This window comes from Gracilinanus agilis, chromosome 3 (assembly GCF_016433145.1).
Source record: "Gracilinanus agilis isolate LMUSP501 chromosome 3, AgileGrace, whole genome shotgun sequence".
Taxonomy (NCBI): Eukaryota; Metazoa; Chordata; class Mammalia; order Didelphimorphia; family Didelphidae; genus Gracilinanus; species Gracilinanus agilis.
Window position 1 is genome coordinate 110937175 of NC_058132.1, and position 16533 is coordinate 110953707.

Below are 16533 nucleotides of genomic sequence, written 5' to 3' on the forward strand. Positions count from 1 at the left end.
ATCCATGTGTGAGATCACTGACAAAGTTAGTAGAAAGTTAATTGTATAAGAAGGTGCTAGTAAAAATTATTTGTGAAATTACCTTCTTTCTTGCCAGTTTTAGTGCTACATAAAAGCTTTGTGTGTATACACTTCACTATTTATCAAGAGTAAATTTGTTTAGCCTATGGACAATGAGATTCAAGATCTCCCAGTAGAAAAAATAAAACTAGCTACCCAAACCTGTTCCACAACAGCCCAAAGACGGGAGCAACCCTGAGAATGATGTTACCATTTGACAAAAGAATTCAGGTGGTTTCCCCGAAGGTGTGGTAGGTCAATGCATTCCTTCACCCAGATGTGCACTTCTCCAGTTGTAGCAAGTTTTTTACCTGCAATGGTCAGATGGGAGAAAGGTCATTCTCAAAAATATCTGCCTGACTTTCCTACTTCTGATAGATCTGGCTCATAGGAAGAGGGTACACATTTTACTGTCCTCTTTCCCAGAATTCACAATCTTATTAAAGTCATCTACTCTCTCCCCAACTTGGTCCCAGGAAAAGGGGCATCAATCTAATCCAGCCCCACAAATATTTAGTAAATGTCCACTCTACACAGGGCACTAGGAATACAAAGACAAAATGATAAAAGGTTCCTACCCTCAAGGATAATGATCTTATACTACAATATATTGGAATATTTTAACAAAGAAAACAATTTAAATGGCCCTGATTGCTGGTCAGCTCTTTACAATGATTGTGAAAGAGGAGCTCAGTGACTCCCAAGATTTTTTTTTGTTCCATGAATCTCTTTCAATAACAACAACAAAATGAATTATGAACTCAAAAGATAATTTACGATTACTCATAAATTCTGCAATTCTTCACTGTTTAAGGTGCTACTAAAGAATTTTTAGCATGAGCTCCTTGGACCAACAACTCAAACCCCTTAAAGAGATCATGAATAACTAAATAGGAACCACTGGCCAGTAGGTGGCTGTGGGGAGCAAGTTAATAAGAATTGCATAGCTTATAGACAGTCTCTCATCATCATCTTAACTGGTGGTACTCTTAACTGTAAAGTTCTTGCCTAATGATCCATTAATTGCTATATTATTAGAAAAAAATGGATCCCACAAATAGTGATGCTATTGGGGTGTTAGTGGTGGAGGTTAGTCATGTAGTGAGCAAGATGGATGAGAGGTGAATTGCTTGAAGTTTGTTCTGGTACCCAAATGGAAAAGAGAAGCTATTTCCCTTCTGTATGTTGGTTAGATCAGCTGTGGAGACTCCACAGGAGACTCGCAGAATGACCTGTGATCACAGAGGCATAGAAGTAATGAAGTGTACCTCAAAACTTCTCTATCCTCTTAGGACCACGTTTCTATGTGTGCTGTAGGCAGAGGAAGATTAAATGGAAGACAAAGGTATATTTGAGTATCTTAGGGATATGTGTCACTTCTTACCAGCAAAGCACTATAAGGTCTGGGTGAACTCAGAGACAAAGATGCTTCCCCTTTCTTTGGAAGAAAAAGTCCTAGTGCTCAACTAGCCCAGAATTCTCTATTTTTCATCTCATCATCTTTTAGAAGCAGTATATCTGTGGCTTCTTCATGGAATTCCTGAGTGCAACCGAACTGATACTCATGATCAGTGCCACATGCTGAAGCCATCTTAACTTCTTGGTAAAGATGAGAAGTATAAACAAGAATTTGGTGATATTTTTTCAAACTGCTTAAAGGTTTAATTTCTTAATTATGTATCTGAAAGGTAAATAGCTGGATAGCTTACTATATAATTTGAATGGCAAAATATAGCCCTATAAGAGGTTTTTTTTATTTATAAAAACATGGATAAAGAGCAGCTAGATGGCTCAGTGGACTGAGAGCCAGAGACAACAGATCCTGGATCTAATTCTGATATCAACTACTTTCTAGTTGTATGACCCTGGACAAGTCACTTAATGCTCACTGCCTAGCCTATACTGCTCTTGTGCCTTGGAACCAATACACAGTATTGATTCTAAGACAGAAAGTAAGGTGTTTTTTTAAAGATATGTATTATGACATAGCATACACATTTCCAGATTATACAAGGCAGGTAGAGATTTCAGCAAAACATTTGACATTCTCTCTTTCAATTCTTTCATATAAGATTGTAGACTATAATTTAGTACTTTTAAGTAGACTTGGAACTGGTTATATGAATGGATTCTCAAAGTAGTCAATGAAGATGTCGCCTTGGAATGGACTCTTAAATAGAAGTTCTATGTTTGGACCTGGGCTCTTTAATATTTTATCAGAGACTTGATTAAAGGCCTAAATGGCACATCTAGTAAATTTGTAGGTGCCATAAAGATGGAGATATCTGGAACAATGGATAAGAGAGTCAGAATCCAAAAAGATAATGGCAAGCTAGAATGAATTGCGATGAAATGTAACCAATAGCATTACTGTTTCTTTGGTGCTAGTACTAACCATTTTAATGCCAACTTCAGAAGTATAAGATGGCAGAGTCATGCCTAGATGGTAGTTCTGGGGGTTTTAGTGGACTACATGCTCAATATTGGTCAACAGTGGCAGTTGTGAAGTTTAATGTGATCTTATTTGGGATAAAGTGATGCAAAGTCTTCTGAATGAAGGAGTATTCTGTTTTGCCCTGGTCAGTCTGCATCTAGAGAATAACGTTCAATTTCGGCCATCCATGTTTTGAGGCTATTGGTTGACTGAAGAAGAAGTCTAAAGATACTGACAATAATGCTGTATGAGAATTTCTGTAGAAAATGAGAGGCATTAGCCTGAAGAAGACTTGAGGAGGGACAGGAAAGCTGTCTTCAAATATGGGAAGGGAGATCAAATCAAAGAAGGATGAGATTTGCTCTACTTAGACCCAGAGAGCAGAAGGGGGAAAAATCTTTAGGAGCTGGAGAAAGGCAAATTTAGGCTTGATGCCCAGAAACCCTTTTTAAGATTAGAAGTAATTGGGAATGAAAGTGGAAGAGGGGACTTCCCCTCACTAGAAATAACTGAATGACCACTTCTAGCACAGGACTATTGTTTGGAGCTAGGATTCTTGGTCAGGTAGGTACAGTTTGGATGAGAAGGCTTCTGAGGTCCAGCTCAAGAGAATCTTAATTGCTGTACATCTGGAGAACTAACACACTGGTTATATGACCCTTAATTTTAGAGAGACCTTGTATACTAGTTCAAACTAGTTCAAACTCCTTTCAGTAGATCCTTAATAAAAGGACCATGCAATATCCATTTGATTATCCTCAGTGCCTTGAACACAGCAGGTACTTTATGATATTTAATGAAAATGAGAATTTCCCCTATAGAATCTACATTATTTCTATTTTGGGTCACAAAGAGCTATCTGAGGTATCAATGTTTACTGTATTGTTAAGTGACCCATGATAACAGTTCCTCTCCATATCCAAGAAATAACATCCCAGTGAGGTCTTAATATGAAGCAGAGATATCTGCCACATCCAATAACTGGTATCATTACATTGTGGGGAAGTGTAATGCTATCTTCAATAGTATTTTGGTCCACCTGGGCTGTGGATAACTTTCTAGAAGATGATGCTAGGAAGGCATCCATAACTGTACTCAAAACACATGTAGTAGAAGTTCATATATGGAGAATGAGGGTATAGGACAGCATAAATCTGAGAGAACCATCATGAACAGAAGTACATACCTGAGACTGGCTCTGGAACATACTGCAGGGCTAATTTCATTTCACCTCTGTTTTCTGCTTCAAGGGCAACTGGTGCTGTCTGGAAGTTTATAAACATTTGTGACAACCAAAAATAGCTTTTCTATAATTCACCTGAGATGAGATATAAACTTACAGGGTTTTCTATTTTGGTGCAAGTTAGAGGTCTGAACCCATCCCTTACAGGGTCTGAATGAGGCAAGGCACGAACATGAATGCTAGAAATTTTTTCACAATATCAGGGATAGAACTTCTGCTATCCAACATCTGGGCAAAACATAGCTAAATATTTCTAAGTTTATATTCTTAAGGTGGGTGGATCTTAATTGTGACTTCCCTCACTTTTCTTGCTAGATGTCTTCTGACACTAGGGTAGTTTAGCCCTATCCATAATCCAGTACATATAGCTATCATTGCCTACAATTTCTATAAGTCAGGATAAGAGAATGACAAAAGTATGTTGTAGACTTCTTAAAATAAAATTCAACTCATTGATTTTTCCTAATGGAAGAGACGCAGTAAAAATCAGAATGAATGAGAAGTAGCAAAGTCCTTTTGAATAATTGGAGCTATATTATTTTAAAATACAAGTGAAGTTTTATCCTTTTCAAATTTAAGGGAATCCTGTACAGAATACTCTCTCTATTTCCCAACACCATTACTTTGCCCTGGCTGTCCCCCATGGCTGGAATAATCTCCCTCCTGTCCTTATACTCTTAGACTCTCTGCCTTCCTTGAAACTCAAGGACTACTTTTACTAAGGAAGCTTTTCCTGTTCTGCCTAATTGCAAATGCTCTTTCTCTCTAAGTTTACCTTCCACTTTTTCTGTATAAATCTTGTACATTTGGATTTAACTTTGTTGCTACACCCATTCGAATAAAGGCTCCTAGGGGGCAGGGAGTGTTTTTGCTTTTTCTTTCTTTCTTCAGGGCTTTGAACAGTACCTAGCACAGATTAAGAATTTAATAAATGCTTGTTGATTTGAAGCATTAAATATAATTAGCAGTGTTAAATTACTACATATAATAGCACCTTCAATTGCACTTTAAAAGTTTACAAAGTACTTGACATATTTGCAAATTGAATTCTCACAAATCTTGTGAATTAGGTTGCAAATATTACTATCTCTATTTTGCAGATGAGTAATCTGATGTTTAAAGAGGTACATGACTTGCCTAAAGACACAAAACTAGTTAAGTGGCAGAGTCCAGACTTGCACCTAGGATTCCCAATCCAGCAATCTTTCCAATATACTAAGGTAAGTGCCAATGATTTGTAATTATCACTTTAATTCATTAGCTTGCTGCCTGTCCATGCCTTCTAAAGGCTCTTTCTGAGTTTCTATGGCCAAGACCTGATTCAACATCTGGTGACTGATTCTTCAGGTTGAACCCATATGTCAGTTGGTAAATAAACAGTTATTAAGGACCTGGTAAATTCCAGGCACTGTGTTAAGTGCTGGCATACAAAGAAAGGCAAAAGACAGTATCTGCCCTCAAAGAACTCGTAATCTAATGAACACATCCACTGGACTCTTAGAAGGAAGACATGTCCAAGGTTTGTACTTGGAATTTTTCTACCTTGGCAGGACCCATCTGGTCTTCTTGAGGAGGTAGAAGGGAGATTACCTTTCAGGATCCCAGAAGCAACTCACTGGAGTATTTTTCCCCTCCAGATGACATGTTGATAACAATTTTTAATAATCATTTTCTGATGCAACTCATGTTCTCTCCCATCCTCTTATCCTTTTCCTCCTTCCCAAGATAGCAGGTAATACGATGCACGTTTTATCTTATGATACCCATTTCTACCTCCATCATATTTTAAAACAAGGCACCATTCTCAATTAACATAATTTATGTGCAAAATTCAAAGTGCTTAAAGTCTGAATGTACTCACCTTGCTTACTCTAAAATTAGTATTTGAAAGAGCCTTGAAGATCATCTGGTCCAAACCCTTCCTGTTATGGCTAAGGAAACTAAGGCTCAAAGAAGATGACTTTTCCAAGATCATTTAAGCAGTAACAGAGCCAAGATTCTCTGACTCCAAATGTAATACTTTTACTCCTTGTGGTCCTCTAGACAAACCCTAAACACACTACCAGATGTACAGGAACAAAGAAATTAGTTCTATCCCTGGCTGCAAAGATTGCTAATGGCAAATTAGTTGGGTGTCTATTAATCAGGTTTTACTGCAGTATTACTTGATGCTGCCAAACCAGAATGCTAAAAATAACTTAGAACTTACCCTGCGGTTCAAAGGGTACCACTTCAACTGTTTATTCTGTTTGTTGTCCCAGTCCCATGTTTCCAGGTCAAGTTCTACTTCTCCAAGAAAACTATTGCGTTTGAATGTGTCCCGATGCCACACTGAGAGGTTCAGTTTTTGATTCTTCAAGCTCTGCTTGTCAATTTTATACTGCAGCAAACAATTCAAGAATTAGTTTTGTTTAAGTAAGTCTCTTTATCCTAAAGACCACTGAACACTTCTATTGTGCTTTACCATTCCTAAAACAGACCCACCATGATGAATGAATTAGGGTGTATAGAATTATCATCATCATTATTATTATTTTAAAAGCTTGTACTGTCTATCCTACTATCAGTCCTAAGATAGAACGTAGCCAGGTGGCTCAGAGGATAGAGAGCCAGGCGTCAAGTCAGGAGGATCTGGGTTCAAATGTGATCTCAGACACTCTCTAGCTGCATCCCTATGCAAGTCCCTTAACCCCAACTGTCTAGCCCTTACTGTTCTTCTTCCTTGAAATTGATACGTGTATCAATTGTAAGAAAGAAGGTATGGGTTTTTAAAAAAATTCTTAAAAGAGTGGAATGGGGTAGGAAATAGGAGTTAAGTGACCTACCCAGGATCACGCATCTAGGAAGTGAGGTTATATTTGCACCCCAGACCTCCCAACTCCAGGTCTATTGCGCTGTTTGGTGTGTTACCTAGTTCCCCCTAGAGTGTAGTTATTACTGCTATTTTACAGAGGAAGAAAAAAAACTCTGGGAGCCAGAGAGATTTGTCTATGGTCACACAGTAGCCACATGCAAAAGTTAAAGTACGGTTGGGATGGATAAAGAAAGTCATCAATACAGAACAGGTTTTTTCATCAATTGTATAAAAAATCAAGACATTCCGCAGTTGATAAATGGGCAAGAGACATGAATAGGCAATTTTCAGGTAAAGAAATCAAAAGTATCAATAAGCACATGAGAAAGTGTTCTAAGTCTCTATAATAATTACAGAAATGCAAATCAAAACAACTCTGAGGTATTACCTCACACCTAGCAGATTGGCTAAAATGAAAGAAGGGGAGAGTAATGAATGCTGGAGGGGATGTGGAAAAATTGCCTGCCCTTTGATCCAGCCATACCATTGTTGGGTTTATACCCCAAAGAGATCATAGATTAAAAAAAACTTGTACAAAAATATTTACAGCTGCACTCTTTGTGGTGGCAAAAAACTGGAAAATGAGGGTATACCTGTCAATTGGGGAATGGCTGAACAAATTGTGGTATCTGTTGGTAATGGAATACTATTGTGCTCAAAGGAATAAAGAACTGGAAGAATTCCATGTGAACTGCAAAGACCTCCAGGAATTGATGCAGAGTGAAAGGAGCAGATCCAGGAGAACATTGTACACGGAGACTGATACATTGTGGTAAAATTGAATGTAATGGGCTTCTGTACCAGCAGCAATGCAATGACCCAGAACAATTCTGAGGGATTTATGGAAAAGACGCTACCCACATTCAGAAGAAGAACTACAGGAGTGGAAACACAGAAGAAAAGCAACTGCTTGAACACATGGGTTGATGTGGACATGATTGGGGATGTAGACTTGAAACGGCCACACCAATGCACCTATCAATAATATGAAATAGGTCTTGATAGATGACACGTGTTAAAACCAGTGGAAATGCGCGTTGGATATGGGGTGTGGTTGGGGGGGGGTGAAGGGGAAAGTAAGAACATGAATCATTTAACCATGGAAAATTTTTCTAAAAAAGTATTTTTTAACTAAAATTAAAATTAAGAACAAAGAACAGGTTTTTTTCTTAAACAATTTTTCAAGTCTTGCTGGTATTCCATAGTGGTGCTAAATACCATGCTGTTTTCCCTATAGCTGAAATACATTCCTCTTAAAAGATGAAAAATTTTTTCCTTTCTAGAAAGAGAAATCATGGCATCCATACATCCATTTATCTATCTACACACATATATCTGTATATGTGTATATAGTATAGATGAGTGTGTGTGAGTGTGTGTGTATGTAATCATTTGAAATGCCTCAGCAGGGAATTAGGGCCATTGGTGCAATTTTAAGGAACACATACTTCTGAAAATAAGCAATCAATCCATATGGCAACCCAAACCTTTTTTGTTTTTCTTTTTGCAAATAAAAAGATGAACTTCTTCCAATTAGAAAATCAGGATTTCCTGCTTCCCAGGATAATATCTTAAGTTTAAAAAAAATAAACTGATAAGTACTTTAGCTATACAGGGTATTATAATGATCATAGTGGCATTTTAAAGCTTCAATGGCTTAAATATTAACATGTTTATTTTTAGACACAAACATAATATCTTAATATTACACTAAGACTTCTGGGGATACCTTGTATTGCCTCATCTGATCCTCACAGCAACCCCTGGAGCTGGGTACTATTATTATCTCCTTTTTACAGATGAGGAAACTGAGGCCAAGAGAGACCGAGTGACTTGGCCGGGGTCCCATGTTTGATGAAGGTCAGAATCAGGGTTCAAAGTTGGGTCTTTCTGATTCCAGGTCTAGTACTCTGTCCTTCAGAGCTTCTGATTATCTCTTTGAAGGGTTCTAGAAGAGTAGTGTTATGAAAAATTCTCAAACCGGCCTACACTTAGATTCAGAGGTCAGTTATCTATTTTCTCTTTTTTTTCTAGCAGATTTAATTATCAGTTAAAGCATTTGCTTAGGCTATTTAAATTAGTCTATTTCCTTGGCTCAGAGTAAGAGGAAGTGTCCCAGAGGCATGTATAGAGATGCCAGGGAATGTCAGTTGGTTTGTGACTTAAAATTTTCCACAGGGTTGATGATTTACACATGGGCATTTAAGAATTGACTGTTTTTTTCCTGGAAGATAATAGGATTTAAAGCAACAAAATACTAACCTAGTGGAGAGCATTTCAGTTTAGCCTTCACCTGGAGAGAATTTTGTGCATTTTTTTTTATTCATGGGTATTTCTCCCCTTCATTAACTTTTTCTTGTAAACAAATTACCCCTCATGTTGGTAAGACCCATAGAACTGACTGCTTTATCTGTATCAGATACTCCTGGAGAATCTAGATTCCACACACTCTACAATGGCCTCTGGACCTGCTGCCTCCTATACTCCTAACTGCAGCCCGAGCCAGATTAAACTTGTAATTGGGAAATATTTAATGAAAAATTTAAAATATGACAGAACATAGATAATATTAACATGAGGTTTTCTAAGTCAATTGAGCAGCGCCCAGGGATCCTTAGGTAAGTTTAGTGGCCTCCATTTCTGTATAAGTTTGTCTGCTTGATACCACAAGCAAACTGAACTACTTCTCTTGCTCCAGGAAGTTCCCTGGCATTCCTGTTTCCTGAACCTTGCCTTGGGCCCAGAATTCCTTCTGAATGAACAAACTCCTTCCCTGGCCTCCCTCTGAAATCTTTCACATCCTTTGAAGTCCATTCCAAATTCTACCATCTTTAAGAAGTTTTTTGAGATTCCCCAATCAATTACAATCTTTGGTCCTCTAGCCATTACATAGTACTTAAAAAAAATCACAACCCATTACCTTCTGTCTTGAAATCAGTACTAAGTATTGATTCCAAGGCAGAAGAGTGGTAAGGGCTAGGCAATTTGGGGTTAAGTGACTTGCCCAGGATTGCATTGCCAGGGAGTGTCTAAGGCTAGATTTGAACCCAGCATCTTCAATTTCCAAGCCTGGTTCTCTATCTACCCACCTGCCCCTACAGAGTACTTATTTTGATTTATTTGTAGTCTTAAAGAAATTTGTTTATTCATCATCTCCACCAAGATTTTAACTTTTGTAAGGGCAGTGATAGTATGTTAATCTATTTCTAGCATGGAATATAGCTCTTTGCAGGTAGTTGTACTTAATAAAAACTTGTTAAATGAATGAACAAATTTAAAAGTACATACTATCATTTATGTTTTGGAGCACTGGACTTGTAATCAGGAAGACCTGCATTCAAATCCTACTCTAGGAGGGGTGTAGTGGTTTTCCCTCCCTAGAGGTCTTCAAGCAAAAGCTGAATGGCCATTGGTTGTATGTTGTTGAAAGACTTAACTTACTCCCAATTTCTGTTTTTTATTCGTAAAACCTATAAAATAACTACCTCAAAGGATCACTGTGAGGACCAAATAAGATAATATAAAGTGTTTTGTAAACCTAAAATGTAACATAAACATCAATTATTATAATTATATATTTTATTCCTACATACCCGTAAAATCTCATTATACACAGGATTCAAAGTTTTCTTCATCACAAGCGTTTTCTTTTTGCCCATTTTGCCTTTGTCTGGTAACAAATAGGTCTTCACATAGCTAGAAATTGAAGAGATGAGGTAATCAATAGAAAAAAGTTATTTTATTTTCTGATTAAGCTTTTTAATATGTAAAGGAGAAACACACCATATCCAAAATCCTTTTGATACTTTAGAAAGTACATATTCCCACTAGTGCTCATCCAAATTTACTAATGGGTAAGTAGCTGGCTGTATCAACTAACATAGGAATGGACTATCTTTTTCTGTGGTCCTGTCCTGTTGCAACAGTTGAAATTAGCTCCTGATTTAGGATAGTTTGTTCTTTATCAGTAAAAAGGTTTGGAGCCTGCACAAAAAGTTTTTCCACCTTACGATTGGTAAAAAAACAACAAATTAAAAAAAAGGCCTTATTCAAGAAAACCATATTTAAAGAAAAATGAACTGATGGAGGACCAGTTGTCCATAAAGTTATTCTCCACTTTCCCAAGTCATCTCACTCCCCACATTACCTTGAGAAAGCAAAAATGAAAAATAAAAACAAAAAAATGGTGTGTGTATGGAGGGAGTGGTTCTTTATGTTTCAATGAATCTGTGATCTCATTGATGTGGGTACTCTCTGCATCAGCACTGATTACAACCCATTCATGACTTATTCTCTTATGTCAAGTCTTCATTTTACCATAGATCTTCCAAACAAGGATTCACTCAACTAGAAGAGAGCACTTCTTACAGACCTTTTTTATATTTCATAAGAACCAATGGAATACACAGGTTGTCCTCGATCTCAGTGAAAATAACCAAGACCACATATGGACTTTTCCTTATCAGTCTTTTAGGAAGGACAATCTTATGCTGGAAAGGATCCAAAGAAGGGCAACCATGATATTGGCAGCTCTCAAGTTAGAATGAAGGAAGTAGTGATATTTAATCTGGAGAAGAAAAGGTTTGGGTGGTTGTGAGAGCTGTAAAGTATTTAAAAGCTGTGACATAAAAGAAAGATTATACTTGCTCTGTTTGTCCTGGAGGAAAGAGTCAGGAACCAATACAGGAAGTTGCAGAAAGACTGATATAGGCATAATATAAGGAAAGAATTCTTAAAACTTTGAGCTAGCCAAAAGTAGAAGGAGGGGGGTAGTGGTTCTCCCTCCTTAGAGGTCTTCAAGCAAAAGCTGAATGGCCATTGGTTGTATGTTGTTGAAAGATTTTTTTTCCAGGTATAAATTGGACTCGAGGGCCTTAGAAGTCCCTTTCAACTCTGAAATTCTAGGATTCTGTGAGATTACTCTATTTTTTTAGGGCAGGGAAAACCAAAGGTAACTATACTTTGGGGTCTGAAGTTTCAAAGACTTTCAATAGGAATTCATAAGCTTCTCCTCTTAAACATTAATAAGGGATTCCCTAATATGCTATTAACTTGAAAGAAAGCTTGAGGACTTTTGTATTTGATTTAGATCTTTAAGAAGAAAAACAAAGGTCTCCTGCCAGAGAGCACAACGGCATTAAGCAGAATAATGAAGGATCAAACAATCTAATAACATGTTCCTCTTTTTCTCTCAAGGAACCCAAAGAAATGAGTTTAGTAGATCACATCACATTTTCATAATTAAAATATGAAAGAGAAAACTCATTGCTCAGTTTCTTGCCATTTTAATACTTCATTACTTTGTGAGCAGCTCTGTCTATTCATATCACAGAGCCTTCCCACCTTAGGAGAGAGCCTAATGACAGTCTAATTTTTTTTGACTATGGCCAAAAAAAGGATCATCATTTCATGGTCAACCCTTAAGGATTAGCCTCTGTAAATGTGCAAATAAGGAATCCTAGGAAGTGGTTGCATTAATCACACTACGTATTTCTATTTGACTGGAATCAATTATCATATTTCACAATTTTACAACTTCAAATTGTACCAATTTCAATTTGCTGACCACTTCGGAAGGATGCATCATCCACACTAAATGAAATCTAGTTGCATTTAGGCACTGTCATCAGGCCCTGATTCGAAGCTTTTCCAAATTGATATATGGTGCCAATGTTTGGGCTCCATTGGCACAAATTTTTGAACCAAGGCTCACCTCAATACCACAAAGAGGTATCAAAGTTGAATTTTAGTGGAAGCAGCATTTTGGAACAGCAACATAATCATGGACAACAAATTAATTAACTGAAGTCTCTTTTAAGATATGAAAATTTATCCACATAGACTAATCTCAACCTTCTGCCCCCAGATTTTGACCTTAGTTTGATCATTTTTCAACAAATCCCTTAGGAAGCCCCATTGGTTTAAAGAGCTTTGGTTTGGGTTAGAGAGTTCAGTCCTAAATGAGTCTATGAATTGCCTTCTTCAAACTTCTTTTTCTTGGATTTAGCTCCCCAGAAAATAATTTTTAAAATGGAAGCACTGTCACCATGATGTGACAAACTTGCTGATAAACAGGAAGCTCCAAAATTTACTTACGGGTCGGAGCGCTGTTTTTTAACATCTGCTGCTGCTAAGTCCTTGCACTGGGCCACAAAGACATGGAACTCCATCAATGAATCAACGTAGTCAATGGCAAACTGAACACTTCCTTTAATATCCAGATTGCCAAAGTCACCACTATAAACACTCATTGCACTTCCGCTCACCTGAAGGCATCAAAAATGAGATTTTCATGAGTTTAGCTTCTGAGTATATAACAGGATTCTAGAAATAACCCTGTTGAGTGTAATATACATCTGTAGGCAAAATAATCATTTATTTCAGATTAGAACAGAAAGATTTTAACTCAGCAAACCAAACATAAAGCACAAATAAAAGTTAGCATTTCTAATGCACTTTGATATAGTTGATATTTTTTTTTAAAGATAGTGTTATTTCTATATAGGATGGCTCATTTGAAAGCAAGTTTAAAAACCATGTGGCCATGAGCAGGCTTATTTTTAGGACTTTTTTTTAATGGTCAAAGAGATATTATACAAGATATAGCAGACACAGTCCACAGTGACCATAAGTTCTTATATCAAATTTCTAAGCTGCCTTGGAAGAATTTTGCTATGTTAGCAAGTCACTAAGTCTGGAAAATTGCTTACTGAGCTTATACTCTGAAAGTCCAGGAAGGAAGGATAATGAATAATGAATAAATGATGGAGGGAGTTTAAAAATTGCATAGCAGGTAGGCAAACAGATCAATATTGATAGGAATTCAATACAAACAGGTTCAACAAAAATGATGTTTGATTAATCCAAGGTCAATCAGAGTTTAAGCATAGCCTCAGAAGCTGAGTGGTATACCAGGAAATTTCATAATATCTAGCTAAGTGTATCTCCCTTTAGGCAAGAGATTCTTCTGGTCTGAAAAAATTATATGACAATCAGTTTCTTGTCATTCAAAGGATCACCTACCCTGTTCCTTCTTTTCTAATTCTTATTAAATGGTAGGATCTTTGAGGGTAGTGTTAAATTTACTCTTTGGATCCTTAGGACTTTAGCATAGTGCCTTGGTACATGTTGGACACTTATAAAATATTTTCAGCATTGAACTAAGTCTCTTAAATATATTAGGGGAGCTTTATGTTGACTGGAGTTCTATTGTAATTTCTATGAAAGAATGAACCATTTCCAGAATTTTTTTCTGTATCTCTGGATTTTTATGAATTGAGTGTTTAAAGGGAGGGATACACACATACATACACACACACTACCAAAATCAAAATTAAAAGTCATAATGCATTCTAGTAGAGTATTCTTGTGATATCACTGCCATGCCATCATCCTCTTAATCTCTATCCATGTACTCCAAGGTTGAGGGATCAAGATGCCTAACCTTCAGGAGTCAGGGGAAGCCACACTAGATATTGGCATAATACCCAGATCAGAGTTTCTTCACTTGGGCACTTAAATAGATTTCTGGTGGTCTATGAACTTTAGATGGGAAAAAAAATTACATCTTTACCTCCACTAACCTTTGGTTTCCTTCATAATTGAATGTATTTCTGTGAGGTGTTTTTTCCCCATTAAAAACATTATTCTCAGAAGAGGATATATGGAATAGACCAGATGGTAAAAGGAATCCAGGGGAAAAAAAAGGTCTTGATGATGGCATAACCCAAATGGTATCTATTGGATCAATATGGGACCATTCATAGATCCTTATCAGCAACTAATCCCTATAATAAAATACTAGTCAAGCGTGTCCAATACCAGCCAAGTAGGCAATACAAACACATGCATATATACAAATGCATGTGCACGCACACAAACGCACACACACATACACACACTATAAAGGATGCTTCCCTGTGATTTTATCAAGCATTATACAGGAAATATTAGTGTTGACATTGTTGGCCATCCGAAGTCATATTTTCAGTTACATACAGATATTTAAATGAAATTGTTTCTTTTGGAGCTGATGCACAACCAAGAAAAAAAAATTTTAGCTAGTTAGAGGCCAGTTGCTAAGTAGAAAGGCATTCTGGTGCTTGGGGTTAAGGAAATGGCAAAACAAAGCAGCACAGGTTTATAGAGGGCAAAGAGATGGCAATGAAAGACTGAGCAAAAGCAGGGAGCCATTAGAACTGAGCCTTTGTTTACATACAGAAGAGAGGGATGTCATGCCAGAGGAGCTGCTAAGATTGGTTAAAGAGCTCGGGCTCTTCTTGTGTCTGCCAAGCTGGTAACTGCTTTCTGATGCGGTATCGGTCTCTCTGTCATCACTCTACAAGACATCACATAATGCAGAAGTTATTTAGGGCCAGGGCAAGCTGTGGTCAGAATCCATGTGGAAAAGTAGACTGGTAAAGGCTTGTCTCTTAGAATCCCATTGCTCTGTGGCATTTCCCTAGTACACTGAAAACTCATGCTAAAACAATGTTTGCCATGGGAAGGAACTGAGTACAACACAGACCTCCGGCTTCAAACCCATCTAAGGGGGGGGGGGGTGTGAGTTAATGAAACATTGAGGGATGGTCTCACCAACATGCTAGAACCAAGGTGAGGGGGACCCAAAAGTCATGCTATTATTCAATATTAACATTCCACATTCCATTGTCCTGTTTTCCATATAGGATATTAATTAACTTTAACCCAAATGAGAGGATTCAAGGGTCATGGTCAAGATACAAATATCTTGCTTAGTTTCTTTCATTATTAACATGCCTTTAACTTAGAGATCAAATCATTTACTTGAGTCTATAATGGGGGAGAAGGGAAGACATCTATTTCTCTTCTAGACTAATCTCATTTCTTTCTTAAATTTTTTTTGGTGAATTTCTATATACTATTATGCTTATATATTATATTTAAAATTCAGAAAAGTAGTAATAAATACATTTAACTCACATAAGATGTTACAGATGTCTTTCAAAACATCAAATCAACACTGATGCTTATTTAAAATATTTTCCCAGAGACTGGGAATTTGAGGGATGTAATTTATATGGGAAAATATTAAATAAAATAAATACTGGGATGTAGGGGCAAGGAAAGCACATATAACCTAATTTCAGGACATATTTAACATTCATGAGTTACCATCAGGGTATATGTGTATAGATAGATTTGAGTTGAAAAGGGCCTTAGAGGCCATCAAGTCTAACATTCTCATTAAAAATAAATAAACTGAGAGGCTGAATAATTTTCTGATTCCACATCCAGTGTCCTATTCACTAGTCTTCACTGGATCTCTGTATACTGGTCTTTATAGTACTACCCTTTTCTAGGTTTCTCTTACAGCACAGAGTATAGGGATGAAGGCTATACTGGATGTCAAGAGATTAAGGGGCACCATTCTGACTGCCATTATCTTGCAATGGTCTCATTTGTAAAAGGAAATGGTTAGGTTAGATGGTTCCCTGAGGTTCATTTCAGCTCAAACATTCTGATTTTTTTTCTTAAGCTTCCAATGGGAGGTCCTATTTGGGGAGAGTTTAAGAGGCAATTAGATAACTGAAGGTGGGGAGAGGGAGCCATTAACACCTTTCTAGAGAAAGAAGTTAGTTCATGCCAACAGACTCTAATGCCATGCCATTCAGGGTCATTGTTGTGAAACCAATTCTCACACAGGGTGAGAAGAGGAAAGAGGAAGAATGGAATCCATCACTGAAAAAGAAGAAATGTCTTCTATACAAAGTCTTGTCTTTTTCCCCGTGGTTCTTTAAATTAGTCCAGAGAAAGGGGATAGCAGAGATGATCCCATTTCATTTTCATCTCCCCTCAATAACCCATTCAGGATTATGTCCATGTTGCAATGTTAGATGATTCAACTTGCTTCTTTTTAACATTTTGATGAATCTATGATCATACCAGTGGGGTACTGCTTAC

General features: G+C 37.1%; 1 protein-coding gene across 2 annotated transcripts in view; it reads right to left on the minus strand.

The window, feature by feature from the left end:
• The window catches only part of SYTL2 (synaptotagmin like 2), a 105719-nt gene that overhangs the window by 4080 nt on the left and 85106 nt on the right, over positions 1-16533 (minus strand). For both annotated transcript variants that reach the window (XM_044668200.1, XM_044668199.1), the window contains 6 exons: positions 14810-14929; positions 12688-12857; positions 10185-10287; positions 5947-6117; positions 3681-3759; positions 272-371 (listed from right to left, as the gene is read on the minus strand). In XM_044668200.1, the coding sequence (XP_044524135.1) occupies positions 272-371; positions 3681-3759; positions 5947-6117; positions 10185-10287; positions 12688-12857; positions 14810-14929 (743 nt within the window). The remainder of the gene's footprint in view (positions 1-271; positions 372-3680; positions 3760-5946; positions 6118-10184; positions 10288-12687; positions 12858-14809; positions 14930-16533) is intronic.